General features: G+C 37.2%; 1 protein-coding gene across 6 annotated transcripts in view; it reads left to right on the top strand.

Moving 5' to 3' along the window:
- SNTG2 (syntrophin gamma 2) overlaps window positions 1-15180 on the top strand; it is a 223374-nt gene that overhangs the window by 84912 nt on the left and 123282 nt on the right. For all 6 annotated transcript variants that reach the window (XM_064412049.1, XM_064412053.1, XM_064412052.1 and 3 more), the window contains one exon: window positions 2439-2576. In XM_064412049.1, coding sequence (XP_064268119.1) covers window positions 2439-2576 — 138 coding nt within the window. The remainder of the gene's footprint in view (window positions 1-2438; window positions 2577-15180) is intronic.

The raw sequence follows: 15180 nt of genomic DNA, 5'->3' as shown, positions 1-15180 counted from the left end.
GATCATCTGTTACAAACTAAAGTTCAGAGTTTTTTTCATGGGGATTCTTCTAAACATATATAACAATTTCTAGCAAAAATTGTGCTGGGTGTAAGCTGTATAAAGAGTGCTCCAGAGCTCTGGAGTGTTTCTGTAAAGCATGCTCTGATACACAGCAAATGTAACAGTCACCAGTCCAGGTGGGACAGTGATGCTCAACATCTGAACAACAGCAAAAATCAGGGACAGTGGGTTTTCAAGTCTGTAGTTCTCTGTTTGGAAATACTTCCTGCTGGCAGCATGGCTTTTAGGCAGATGGTACTGGCATAGTTTTTATGGTTGTCATTCACAAAAATGTATTGATAAGAAATTCACACATGCTGAAAAAGTGAAAAGACTCAAAGTCTTGGAAAAATAAAGAAATGTTGGATTCCAAACAAGTGAGAATGATTAAGGCTTTATACCGTGACTGAACTTTCTTTCCCTTAGACATACCCAGCAAACACTGAATAGGTTTGTCTTCCCACACTACATACACACAGGGTATGTAGTAATGGGACAGGGCAGAATAGCTTTAAACTGAAAAAGCATAGGTTTAAGTTACATATTAGAAATAAATTCTTTACTGTGAGGGTAGTGAGGCACTTGAACAGGTTGCTCAGAGAAGCTGTGGATGTCCCATTCCTGAAAGTGCTCAAGGTCAGAATGGATCTTGAGCTTTGAGCAGCCTGGTTTAGTGGAAGGTGTTCTTCTAAGGTGTTGGAAGTAGATTATTTTAGACCCTCCCAGCCCAAGCTGTTCTGTGATTTCTGCGCTGTAACCCTTTTGTGACATCCATTACAGGCTGAAGATATCTACATGTGGATGTCTGCTGACATGACCAATGTTTGTATCTCATTATAAACATGGAAATCTGCCTCCAGCTAGCAAAGGATCTGGATATCCTAAAAAGTCCGTGACAGCTTCACGTGCTCAGGGGTCTTAGGATATCTCAGTGTCTTAAAAGGCAGAAGTGACCTGCATGGGGACAATTGATTTGAGCCCAGGGACAGCCCAACTACATGAACAATTCACCTGAGCAACTGCTTTGCATATAATTCAGAATAAATTTAATTGCTGTCTAGACTGCATTTTCTACTTCTAATATAAGGGAGGTTTTGACACTCCGTTGCAGCATAGAGCTACACCAATTTTAAATGCTTTAAGCTTAACCTGATCCAGTTTTTAAAGACCGAAAGGTTTTATTGAAAATCACCACAGACCTTTCTCCCTAATTTTATAGAAATGGAAATATTATGAAGCTAATTTTTCATGTTTAATTTTATTTTTAAATCCCTTAAGCTTTCATTCAGTACACAGGACACGTTTCTCCTTTAATTCCATTACTCTGTTTTTTATACAGTCTACCATTTAAGAAAACATAGATGAACAAGTTGATTTTAAATCTTCATTTAAAAACAAATACTGAATCTATAACTTAAATCATGTTTGATTTTTCCTCACTTACATAAAGTGCAGTGCTGTGATGGTGCTGTAATATACATTATAAATTAACAAGCAAATAGTACTTTTAAATATGACCACTCAGAACAGGTGTTTTTATCTTCTGTGCAGTGAATGTAAAGATCTGAAATTTCATTTGTCTGCATATTTTAACAAATACCCGTAATCAGTCCTAATACCACTATTTTTGTTTGGAAAAGGAAATATCTGACTGAATAGCGGGAAATTTAAGGGAATAAGCCAGAAATTAAAATAAAGGTTTTTTTCTACTTCTAATGGAGAAAACGTTGGTTATACCAAATAGTTGGCTGTCCTATGGAGTTAACTAGTTATTAGTCCAGTGATGATATAACTTAAGAAATGTATGTTCATCTTATCCTAAGCAAAATAAATTCTGTTACAACTGGGTTTGATTACATTTTACAATGTGAAAATGTAGTTTTCTACTGTAACAGAACTCTGTATCTTAATGGCAGCTTTTATGAGGGGTACAGTTCTTTTTCTGACAGATTGGAATGAACATCCTCAAGACAGGAACAATATTTCACTTCCTCACCTTTTACCAAAAATGGAAAATATGTTCACTTTCATTCATACATACCTATCTGTTTCTAATACATTTTCATAAGTCTTTGTATAAATAAAGGCAAACAGGACATCATTAATTGGCAACACTTCTTTATGTAACAATACAATGGAGAAAATTTTGTAATTTTTTTTTTTGCTGTTTGCATATTAATGTCTACTTCAAAGACCACTTATCCTGTATTTTCCAGTACAAAAGAGGCTTTTTAAGTCTAATCCATTTGAAGACTGAAAAGCAGACCAGTTTTCCGCTTTCTGTAAATAAGGCTCATTTGTATGCTTTTTATTTATTGAATGGCATAGAGCTTGTTATTCACCATTATGAAATGTTCATATTCTTAAATTTTTGTGTATGCTTTTCTTTTTTGCAGACTAAAACTGGTATTGCATTGTTGTATGATGAAGTATCTGAAAATGCTTATGACATCCGACTGAAGCTTACAAAAGAGGTATTAACAATTCAAAAACAAGATGTCGTCTGTGTTAGTGGAAGTGATCACAGTGCAAATGTAAGTGCTTCTATATCTCTGTGCTTTTGGCTGTGCACTTTAATGTCTTCTGAAGAGGACACCTTATTGTATTGGAGTACAATAGATTTTATTGGGTAACAGAAATACAAGTAATTATCAGTTGTTGGGTCTTCTGTGCGTACCTACGTTCATAAGTATAAAAACTGCATTTCTGACCAGTGCTATACATACTTTATTATGGCATTTATAATCTTAATAGAAGCAAAAAATGTCTATAAATACCAAAATTAAGGCATTCTTCCACCAAATATTGCTAGGCCATTAAATTAAGAGAAAAAAGGAAAAATTGTTCCCCAGTGAAAGCATTTGAAGAGTAAACTGATATACCAAAGTTTTCTTCATTTGTGTATCAGATAGGATGTCTGTTCAAGGGCATTGAGCTGACTGAGAGAACACTTGATGGGCACTTATTTCACTGTAATTCTCTTTCAGGCACAGATGGAGCTTAATCAGCGCCAGCACGTGTGGGGTGCTTTTTTTAACCAAGATTCAGTTATGCTGCATTTGCAAAGCCTGTGGTGCCTCTAAGCTATAGAGGAACCTTCTGTGTGACCATTTGGTAATGTCATTAGATAAACTGGTGATGTTTTGCATAAGCAGTACAGCAAGGGTGTCTAAATTATCAACATCCCTAAGTAATGTATTTCATTTCCACATATAAACAGTCTTCTTGAATTTGGAATACATGTACTTAATTTAACTGAATAAAATCAATTTCCTGAACTTTGCTAGTGTTTCTTAGAGTGCACAATTCATGGCAGCCTCTTCAGAGTGGGCCAAGGGAGAGTACTTCTGTCTGCTTGCTGTATTGCATCCTGTAAACTTAAAATCTGGCACTTGGGGACATCAAATTGGTTTGCGATAGTCTGCTAAGAATTAGAAGCAAAAAAGCATATAATGAGTATTTGTGGGTGTATATCTGAGTATGTTAGAGTCTGCCTCTAGAATATGTAACTATTTAATTCCTGCTGCAGTACATATTTATATAAATTGTTTAGTATCACACATAGAATAATTTGAAATAGCTTTTAGCAATTCAAAACATTAAGTACTTGTCCATGGAATTCTGTGGAACATGACTTTGTCTTTAAAATGTTTTAAAAGGTTGATCGGTGACAGGCATGTCCACTTGAGGTTGGTTTGCTGAGATAAGTATAAACCTCATTCATCAGCTTTGCATATACTTTCTGCTTTTCTGAGAAGCATGAAAAAACACAGTTGTATTTTTTTTTTACCAGGCATTGCTGGTAATGCTGATAAGTTGTATGCAAACTAGTTGCAAGAGTCATGGTAAAATATAATGAGACTTCAGTATATAGTGTCTGTGCATATAATTATGCATGATTGCTATGGACTTGGTGTTTAAATGCCTTGTGTATGAATCTCATAGAAGAATAATCAAAATTCTAATCTACATAGTCCTAGGTTACTTCTTGAATGAGTTAACACAAGCTACGTACATCTGAGAAAATACTGTATCAAATCTGTATATGTATTGATCAAGACCCAAAATACAGCAGGACACCCCCACCCAACATTCTCAATCTCCAACCTAAAGCAGTACAAAAACCTGCCCTGAACAACCCAAGTCTGCCTCTTCCTTTTAGTATCAAGATTTGGGCTGATTTTGATGCCTTTTACTCCTACATTTTATGGGTACCCTAAATAGTATTTCCTGATGAAAGACAGGGCAGGGATACAAGATTTGATAATATTTAAGCAATAGAATTTTGAAATAAATTCTGGAAAGTAATAGATCTTGCAGAGGAGGCATAGCTGGGATATACATCCACTGCATATAAAATGAATCCAAGTTTCTTGGTTGTGGTTCATCGCCAGTAGTGATCACAATAATGGGCAGAGCCTAGAAAGAAGTGATTCCCAGGACTGTGGCAAGAGAGACAGTTTATCTTGGTTGTAGAGGTAGTGTTAATGTGTAAAAGTAAGTGAATTTCAAGTACAATTCAGGCGATAATTTAGGTAAGAGTTGCAAAGTATTACGCGACTCTAGGTATGACACTCATTCAGAAGAGATTTCTCCTACCTCATACTATTGAGAAATAAAGGTGGGCAGTCATGCCAAGCTCATGCCCTTTCCTGGGAAACATTGTTAACATTGTCCTTATTTTCCCTAAATTTTCTCACTGAACCCTCGTAAAACTAAAATTTAAGGGTCTGATCTATTTTTTTCTGTGTCCCTTACAAGATCTCCCCAAGGTCCCTCTCTGAAAGTGTTATCCGCAGTCTTCACAGGATTCTGTTGTCAGACTCTAGACGGTTTTCATGGCCATATTCACTTTTTCTGCATTATACTTTGAACCAAATAAAAACTTCTGGACAATTAGCATTTAATATGAATGCAAATTGAGTTTAACTTGAAGATAAATATTTTTTAAACATATATAAATTTCTAGTACATAGGAGCTCAAGAGCAGACTATGAAATCAGGCTGAAATAGCTGGTAGTTGTTTAGTGCTGAGTTTGGTAAGTTTTACAATTACAGTTGCGTGACAGAAATTCCAGAGATAAATGCTTTATATTTCAAGTGGTTAAAGAGAATAGTTTCCATCCCTGTTCTGTATGATTCAAAATATTAATAGAAAAATTTAACCTGAAAGTCAATGCTATAGCAGTCATAAATGATCACATTGTCTTACTGATTTATTCTCCTTTCTCTGTACTTTTTCATTCTCAGGTACTCCTAGTTAATCTTTATTTTACACATGGCCATTCATCAAATTAGTTCATTTTCGACAAAAATAGAAATAGCTTTTGCATTCTTTTTGTACTCACCTCAAATGCATGGAAGGAGGAAAAAACTGGGTGTAGAATGACTTTTCCTCTTAGGTGGGATGTTTGAATGGAAAACTATTGAAAAGGAAAATTCTGTTTCTACCTTGCGGTAATACTTTTTCTTCAGCAACTTACATGGCACAGCATTTGTGGGATGCATTTGCTTCCAGCGTCCCTTTTATAGACAGGTTAATCCTGAGGAACACAGGACAGGATTTGAAGCTGTGCATATTTAGCTTTCCTAGTCTGGTGTACTTCTGAATGCTGCACTGAGGACTGGCAAAGACATCAGTGATCACTAAAGCTGCTGTGATGAGTTGGACTTTCAGCAACAGAGATTGTACCCAAGCATAAAAGAGTCTTACTATAAAATGCCTTTTACTACCATCATCTAGGTCTATTCCTGTTTTATATTATGTTATCTGCCATTCATTTAAGTGCTACTTTTAAGCATTGAGAAAGCTTCACCTTTGATGAGAAATTTTATACCTGCCTTACTGTAATTTAATGATAGTTCAGTCCATTTCACTTATTGCAATCTTAGACTTGATGAGAGAGTAGTGAGAGAAAAACATGGTTTTTGAAATTCAAGGTGTATATAGACAAAATAATGTAAAATCAGCTGCTTTTTTTTGGTACTCATTTTTTTTCGCAGCAGGCAAGCTGCTTTTAAGTATCTCTAAAAATCTTTCTGGATGTGGAGCTAATTAGGGAAGTAATATTTTGCAGTGTTTTTTTATGTAATATTACACTTATTAGAATAATTGTCTATATAACTATTTATAAATATTTATATAATTTATATTTGTGTGCTAAACATGCAATTGTTCCATCAAGATTTTCAGACTTGGCAAATTCTAGTATTCTAAGCAAGTCTTCCTGACTTGGTGTAACATTTGGGGTGTTCAGATTTCAAGGATAAAGGATGTATGTAAATGTACGGGTGCATCCGAATCACAGTGGTGGAGTTGCCCTCTCTGTGAAGCAGCACTTGTAACAGGGAATGTAACAGGCGTGGGGAATGTCTTGGTGTGCATGAATGAGCAAATTGAGTGCTTATGAGTTAGGGTATAAGGGCGGAGTAGCAAGAGTGGCACTGTTGAGGGTGGTTGCTACAGGCTCCTGGTCGGGAGGAGGGAGTGGACGAGGCCTTGTACAGACAGCTCAGAGCAGCCCCACAGCCACAGGCTCTGGTTCTTGTGGGGGACTTCAACCACCCTGGCACGGCTGGAGAAGCAGCACCATGAAGCACAAACAGGATGGGAGGAACCTGGAAAGCATTGATGGCAACTCCCTAATATGGATAGTGGAGGTTTTCATAAGGAATGGTGTGCTCCTTGACCTTACACTAAAAAAACAGGGAGGGCCTTGTTGGAGATGTGGAGGCTGGGGGCAGCTTTGGCTGCAGTGACCATGAGATTGTGAAGTTCAGTATAGAACAAGGAGAAGAGGGCAGCAAGTAAATTGTAACCTTCAGCCTCTTCAGGGCTAAAGAACTACCTTTAGCCTCTTCAGGGGATCTTCTTGGAAGAATCCTATGGGAACAGGCCTTTCAGGGAGGAAGGGTTCCAGAGAGTTGGTTAATATTGAAGGATTGCTTTCTCCAGACTCAAGAACAAACCACCCTGGTGAGCAAGGAATTGAGAAAAAGGGTCAGGAGACTTGCATGGATGAAAAGGAACTCCTTTCAGTACACTTATTCAAGTGTAAGCAGGAAATGCAGAGGAAATGGAAGCAGTCAGCCTACTTGGAAGTAATGTAGAGAGGTTGTCAGAGTAAGTACACATGAAATGAAGGCCAAGTTCCACCTGGAATCAAATCTGGCCAAGGATGTAAAGGGCAACAAGAAAGGCTTTTTAAAATACAACAGTAACAAAAGGAAAACTAAGGAAAATATGAGCCAATTACTACATGGAGAGGGGACACTCATAACAGAGGATACAGAGAAGGCAAAATTACTGAATGCTGCCTTTGCACTGGTCTTCACTGGTAAGATGAGACCTCTGGAATCTCTGACCCAAGAAACCATGAAAAAGGACTGTTGGAAGACAGAGTTTCCCTTGGTCAAAGAGAATTGCTTTAGAGAACACCTAAGTAAACCTGACATCCAGAATTCCAGGGGCCCAGATGGGATCCATCCCCAAGTGATGAGAGGGATGCTGGATACGACAGCAAGGCTGCTCATGATCATCCCTGAAAGGTTGTGGCAATCAGGAGAGATGCCTGAGGACTGGAAAAAAACAAATGGCACCCCAACAAATGGCACTCTTCAAACAGGGAAAGGAGGAGGATCCACGGAACTACCAGCCAGTCAGACTTACCTCAATCCGTGGAAAGGTGATTGGATGCCTCATTTTGGAGGCCATCTCTATGAATGTGAATGACAAGCAAGTGACCAGGAATAGTCAGTATGGATTCACTAAAAGTAAATCACCTGATTGACCAACCTGATTGCCCACTATGATGAAACAGCTACCTGGATGGATAACAGCTGAACTCCAACTTCAGTAAGGCTTTTGTCACTGTCTCTCACAGTATTCCCCTAGGAAGGTAACCGAGCACTGGAACAGATTGCCCTGAAGGGTTGTGGAGGCTCCTTCCCTGGAGATATTAAAGAACTGCCTGGACACAATCCTGTGCCATGTGCTGTGGGATGACCCTGCTTGAGCAGGGGGATTGGACCAGATGACCCACTGTGGTTCTTTCCAAACTGACTCATTCTGTGATTCTGTGAGTTGGTGCACACTCATAGAATCCAAGCACAAAAGTATTGACAGAAATGGTGATTTGAAAATAAATAGACAGATTTCCCTTTCTGTCAAGTATTTTTAACAGAAGATATTTTTCCCTCCAGATTTAAAGTTAAACAATACTCAGAGAAATAAATGAATTGCATGACAGACAGAGAGTGATCAATTTTAGTTAAAGGATAAACTGAAAGGCATTAATTTTTATACTTTATACTTCATGAAGATATTACTGTACTTTGACTCTCTCACTTTATCTGCTAAAATTATTTTCTTACATAGAGTACCTCATCTTTAATATTCTTTGGTTTTCATCCACGTATATTGCTTCATCCTTCTGTTGACAGTGCACAGTTTTATGCTCTCCTCTTTTCATAAGCACTTTCTTTCATTTATTTTGTATTTTATTTTTGTAAAAATAAAAGAACAGAAATCAGTCTTTTTTTTTTTTTTAATCAAAAATGGTCCTTCTCACAAAGCTAATTTTTCTCTTAGTTGGTTAGGGGTCAGGCAAAGAGTTTTTGAATGCAGGTGGATGGCATCTTGATCAGAAGGGGACTCCTCAAAGCCTTATTTGAGTCTAATAGAAACAGTATAACAAAAACCTTTCTATGCTGGATACTCGATGTTCCAGCTTCACAAGCTGTGTCTTAGAATGAAGTAAAATAGGTGAATAAGGAAGAAAGCAGCAAGATTAGTTGTTTTGTTGATAAAAAAATAGAAACAGTGTCTGAAAGTACTGTTCAAATCCCTGATGAGATTACTATGGCTTTTCCTTTATAACTCAGATGTTAATAATGACACAGAAGAATGTTACCTTAGAAAACCTCTAGGGAACAGATTTGCAAAAAGGTCTAGAAGTTTTTGTTTGTTTGTTTTTTTAACACAAGAAAATTTCTGTCTCAAGAACTGCTAATATTGCACTTTGCCCAGTGACTGTTCTATCATTGCTGATGTGGTATTTGTTTTATTGCTTTTTTTAAAAAAAGCTAATAATGAACAATTTCTATATTTTTTCTATCTTTTTTTTCTATCTTGTTTTGAGCATCACATGAATGATTAAGAGTCTTCCTTTTGAAGCTAAGATCATTTGTATGGAGAAAATACATTATTTAACCATTTGTTATTTGTTTTTCATGCTCTGGAAAGCTGACCTAGATACTTAGAAGATAGCTATCAAGTAATTCCTTAGGAACTGTATTATGACAGATCATATGCTTGTCTTGCTGCCAATCTGAGAACAGTTAGAAGTTTGCATCACAAAATAAATATGAGTATTTTTCAGTATGACAAAAAAACTTTATTGTTAAAGATAGAAAGAATTTAGCAGCTTTTAAAAAGGCTGCTAAATAGAACAGAAGAATGCAAAGGACACTTTGAATATCCCTGAAAAGCAATCTCATCCTGAAATGTGGAAAGAGTCCAGCTAAGGGTGAGTAGCCATACCAACAAGATAAAAGAAAGGCATCACAAGTTTGATAAGCCACACATATACATAAATATATGTGTCCTTTAATTGAAATTTCAATAAGTCTATTACACTTGAAGTTATGACAGTGTCAGGACTGGTAAATTGTAGCTTAGACATTGTGAGAGATCTTGTAGCAGTTTAAAACTTTCAGCAGTTAGGAGCAAACTCTTTGACTGTGATGGAAGCATGAGGCTTTCCAGGAGCAGTATTTGGGATATTGATGGGCTCAGCCTCTGTTGCTCATCTTCATTATAGCCGTGAAAGGCTGTGCCAATGCAGATTGGCATTACTCTGAGAAAATCTGTATTCTGGCAGAATTTAGCTATAATTTGTTGTTACAGGATGCCATTTAAATTGAAAGTAATCAATTAATTTTCAATGGGAAAAGTATTACCATATCTTGACACAGGGCCTTATATGTGTTATTACCATGGAGGACAAATTTGTGTCTTTCTTTCTTGACCTATGTTTACATTATCTCAATATTTTTTCCATTTAATGAGTTACACTGTATTTTTGAACAATGCCACTATTTCTAAGAATATAGAAGGCTATTAAAAATGATCCAGTCTTGTAACTAAAGTTTGTACAGACATCCATGAAAAAAAAGCTTTTCCTGGAAACCAGACATTATAACCAACAGTATAGCAAATCCCACTCTCAATAAAGTTCTCTAATTCAGACCCCACTCCCAGTGTAGTTTTACAGAAAAGCTGCTTCATTATTTTTCAAAGCAGTCTTTGGTTGTTTACCTGGTTAATGATAAGATGATTATGGTTACAGTTCCCTGAGAGGACAGTATTAAGGACTTGTGGAAATGGCATGTTCAATTAGACTGTGGCTAACTGTGTGATATTTACATTTTTCTCATGCTGCACTCATGTTTTAATATACTCAGGACATACATAAGCAGTAACAGCAGTGAGAAAGGAAGCAGCAATCAAAACTCAGTGCTTTCTTGTGGATAGATAGAATGTAGGAGAATAGAGATAGTGGTGAAGGTAATCTGGCCCCTAAGGAGTTACAACTGTGCCAATTATCAAGCATTAAGAACAAGCCTGCCCTTAATAGGCCACAGCTGGATCCAATTAGGAAGGGTATTGTAAAAGAACAGGTTGGCTGGTTGAGCTGTAAGATGGAGTTTGTTGGCTGTGCTGAGAAGGAGGCAGTGCTGTGAGCAGCTGCCCATGAGATATCACTGAGAAGGTATGAAACCTTTGCAATAAGATGGCAACACTTTCTGGCTTATAGTCAAGTATTCTTTGATCCTGACTGCCATATACTGGAAGAAGGAATCTCTGTTCCAGTCCTAGGTGTTTGCATTGCAGTTCATCTGGTGTGCTTGTATCATCTATTATATATCTTTACATATTAACATAAGGCTGTCTGGTTTTAGCCTTGTCATGTAGATGCCTATATTGTTAGGCTTAGTGGTTAACCATAATCTGGCACTATGTCTTGTTAGTGTGCTGCACATACCTGCTCTCCTCAGTATGGTGTTTCTTTTGAATTCCATCTGGAAATAATATTGGCAAGAGAAGCCCCTATTGTACTTTTAAATCCATATTTCTACAAGAAAAGTAAGTGTTATGAATAGAAGTAGGGGTTTAGATAAGTCCTTTCCTTTTCCCCTGGCAGCAAGCAGTAGCTTTATTGACGTGTTCAGCACCTGAAAACCCACTCTTGTCTGCAAGTTCTTTAATGATGGCTGATTCAATCTATTATAGAATGAATTATTAGTTTAATAGACAAAAAACTAACAGACATAAGACTTAAACTAATACTGAACAGGAATAAGGATAAAAAGAGAAACTACTAGTAGGTGTATACAGTGTGAGGTTGAAGGCACCTATTTAATGTTACAGCTAGTGAAGAAATAATGTATTTTAGGATTCAGTGTATCTTACCATGCAATTGTTAGTGGGGCACACATCAAGATCCTTTCCCTCAATCCTCAGAGGGAAGTAACCATGGATTTGCATCCAAACTCCAAGTAGAAGTCTCAAATGCTTCAAGGTGTAAGAGATTTCTGCCTCTGTGATATCTTGTGTGTCTTTTATAGTTACTAATAGTAAAACATTTTCTCTTAGTCAAGAATATTTCTTTTATCCCTTCCCACATCTGCTCTCCAGACTAAGATGTTGATTCTTAGCTGAGGTCTGAGCTCTTTTGGCACCAGAGATGACCCCTTGCTGGGCCTTTTAGACCCTGGGTTATCTCTTCTATATGCACCAGCTGTCTGTTTTAGAGCAGGGGTGATAGGCATCCTGCCACAGTCAGCCAGCCAGCAGGTGCACAGCAGCCTGCAGCCACTGGGTAGGTTGAATTTTGCTGCCAATAAGTGAGATGGTTATATGAGCAGAAATGGAAATATCTATTTGACAAAATGCTAAATACATGTTAAACTATTTGCTAAGGAAGCTCAAGGTTTGGAGAGGTGGAGGCTGTGAGCTGAGAAAACCCTCATCATGGGAACTCTCCATCTTGAGGAGAAAATTTCCTGAAGAATTTCAGCATATCCTTGCTCACCACATCCTCTTTTCTTCTTTTGGGATGTGTAACAACCAGCAGGATATCTGCCTTTTATGATATATTTTACTGGGTCTCACATTCTTACAAGATCTGTTTCTTCAGTCATTTCCTGTCTTATAAATTCCTCATGGTATCTGTCAAGTGTTGCTAAGAAAAGGAGCATATGGCTGACATGTTAAGTTCTGAGAAGAAAGCTAACTCTATGCCAAGTGAAACCAGAACAAATTTATCTTATTACCCCTTCAGCTATCAGACTGTTTCTTCGTGTATCCATGTGGACAGGTTACAGGCTTCTTTTTAAGTCTTATTATTGCACTTTCTTGTTTTGCTTTTTCCTTTCCCCTGTATGTTTCCCAAGGGCTTGGATGGCCAACTCTGCATTTTTTTTTAATAACAAACCTGCCCTGTAGTATCTGTAGTTAATTTGACATCTTACTTTCAACAAATAAGGAGAACTTCTGAGACTGCCTCTTCCAATAAATACCAGATGAAAATTTAGAAGTAGGAATAAATTTTTTAAAAATCCTGTAAACAATGCAGAAATTATTTCTTTGTTCTCTTTGTTCACTTTTTCCTATCTTCTTGTTTATCCACTTTTTGTGTTCAAGGACTAGTCTGTTATCTATTAAGGTCACAGTTTGTTGTGGTTTGAGTGTAGGGAGTAGATAGGCTCAGGTGCATTTAGTTATGGCTATTTATCAAACATAATATATGTTTGATATGTGTTTTATTATATCAAACATATAATTTATAATTTACAAATGTTCTTTTTCTGGGTTAAGTAAAGGTTACTAGTCCCCTTGAGTGAAGACCAGTGATTTTTGTCTTAATTGGTGATTTTGATGATGCGTCATGGTACTGAGCCTCTTGGTGCCCCTGCATTCCATGGGATTTGTTGATGTGGCCATTGTTATGAACATTACTGTGGATAATAATTGGTTGACCCATTTTTGCTAATATCTGTCTGAAGCAGCATAAGGAACATAGCACCTGTTGATATCTGCAGAGCTTAGCCCAACTACTCTTAGCCCATGGGCACAGACTCAGGCTAACAAGTGGAGTTGTTTAAAGGGATTTAACCTTGTAATGCTAATGGTCAGTGGAGCCAAAAGATGGAGAGGAAGTGACACTGGGGCAGTGCTCAGCTTAGTTACCCCCAAGGCTGTTATTGGGAACACGAGGAGGTGTGACCTTGGCAGCTCTGCCCAGCTCGTAACTGTGTACGACCTTAAGAGAGTTGCTCCCACCAAATTTAATGCTGTCAGCGTCCAGGTCCTGCAGAAGGAAGGATGCCCATGCAGGACACAAGTTAGCACAGGGGTTCCCCACTTGACGTCCTTGCTGTGGGGACAGGACAGTCCAGGAGGACACTGAGAGGGTCATCGCAGTAGTCTTACTGATAAGTAGAAGGGAAAAGAACAAATTAAATGTTGGTGATCTGTCTCTGCCAACCTGTCCTAGTGATTGTGAATGGGCTTGTTTCCTAGAACAGTTTCTACAAAACCTGAAGAACATGAACTGTGTGAAGTGCTCCAGCCTTTTCTGCTGTCTACTTCAGTTTGATGCTTGGAAATAATATATGTATTCATTAATATTTGCATGCAGACTGGAACAGAAAAGTAAAATATTGTACACACAGAGTCTTTTTTCAAAAATGTCTCTTTATATCAATGATTTTGGAGTGCTTTAAGCAGAATATTCTTCTGAAATCCCCATAGTACATTATTAATTTAGATATATAGGAAGATAGATATAATAGTTTTTTCTTATGAGAGGTCTTTTGCCACAAGTGCCAGTCCTGGGTATTAACAACCTGGTAATAATGACGTATTAGGTAAGCATTGTCCTATAGGTGGATATAAAATCTTCCTAAAACAGAGCAACAGAAATAAGCACTGCAATTGCCTTCTCATATTGCCCATTAAGCTCCTGTCATACCGCTTCCTATGAGCAAATAACAAGACATAAAAGACCTTCCCAGACATAAAATTTCTATCACTGTTTTTTAACAGAATCTAGTAAGTCTTCTGTGGAGAGATCTCATACTAAAAGATGAGTATTTGACTATATAGTTCTTTCCATTATATTTGAAAGTGTTATTCAGTTTGCAGCTAATAAAGGTATAGCAATTTTTTCAGCTATATTATTAATTTTAGCTGATATAAGCAGCACTGCACCTGTTACCAAGTGGTCTCTTCTTTATAGAGCTGTTGAAATAGTGCTCTTGTGAATGGTGTCTGCATCTTATATGGGTAAAATTTTCTGTTGTATTGCTTTTCAATATATTCCCTGTCTGACATAATTCTTGGAGCTCCTGAAATTTTCTGCCTCACCAGTTGACAGCTTGCAACAATAAAAGGTCTCAAAATATAGGAGTATTCCATATTGGAATCCTGCAAATTACAATTTTATTTTTTATGTTCTGTATATTCAAATGCATCCTGAAGTTTTATGTGGGTTACTACTCTGCCCTGTAATCTCCTAGAAAAAGGAAACAAAACAGGCTGTTGTGCCATGGGGGGTACATAATTGCTTCTGCTTGGTAGCACACCTGTAATGAGTGATTGTTACAGAGTACACATCGGGTGCTTTGGAACCCATGAGAATAAAGTTTCAAGAAACTGTAGATACTATTGAACAAAATAAAATGCTAGTTAAAAAGCAAAAAAGGTTAATTTAAAAAATGGCAATTTCAGCTTTGCTGTTCAGACTTACAATTAGTAAGACTGTCTAAAGAGTTTTCCTTGCCTGTAATGAAGTAAAATTACAGTCAACTATAGCACTGTATTTTTTTTAACACTGATACAAATATCTGTCTCACTTCACTCTAAAACCATAAATAAATTCATCTGGAAAGAAAATTATGTCTAGCCTGCAGGCAACCAAAAAGTGAAATAAGTTCTTTGTTTGACTGAGACATACACATTGGGTTTTCAGCTGCATATGTGCATGACATTAATGTCACAAAAAGAGAGGTTTGTTTATTTCCCCCACAAACATTGCAGTTCAATTTTGGCAAGATGTTTTGGAGTAGAGGTTT

The sequence above is a fragment of the Passer domesticus genome, chromosome 3 (genome assembly GCF_036417665.1).
Source record: "Passer domesticus isolate bPasDom1 chromosome 3, bPasDom1.hap1, whole genome shotgun sequence".
NCBI lineage: Eukaryota > Metazoa > Chordata > Aves > Passeriformes > Passeridae > Passer > Passer domesticus.
Note: the sequence above shows the minus strand (reverse complement) of the source record. Positions and strands in the feature narration are given on the sequence as shown.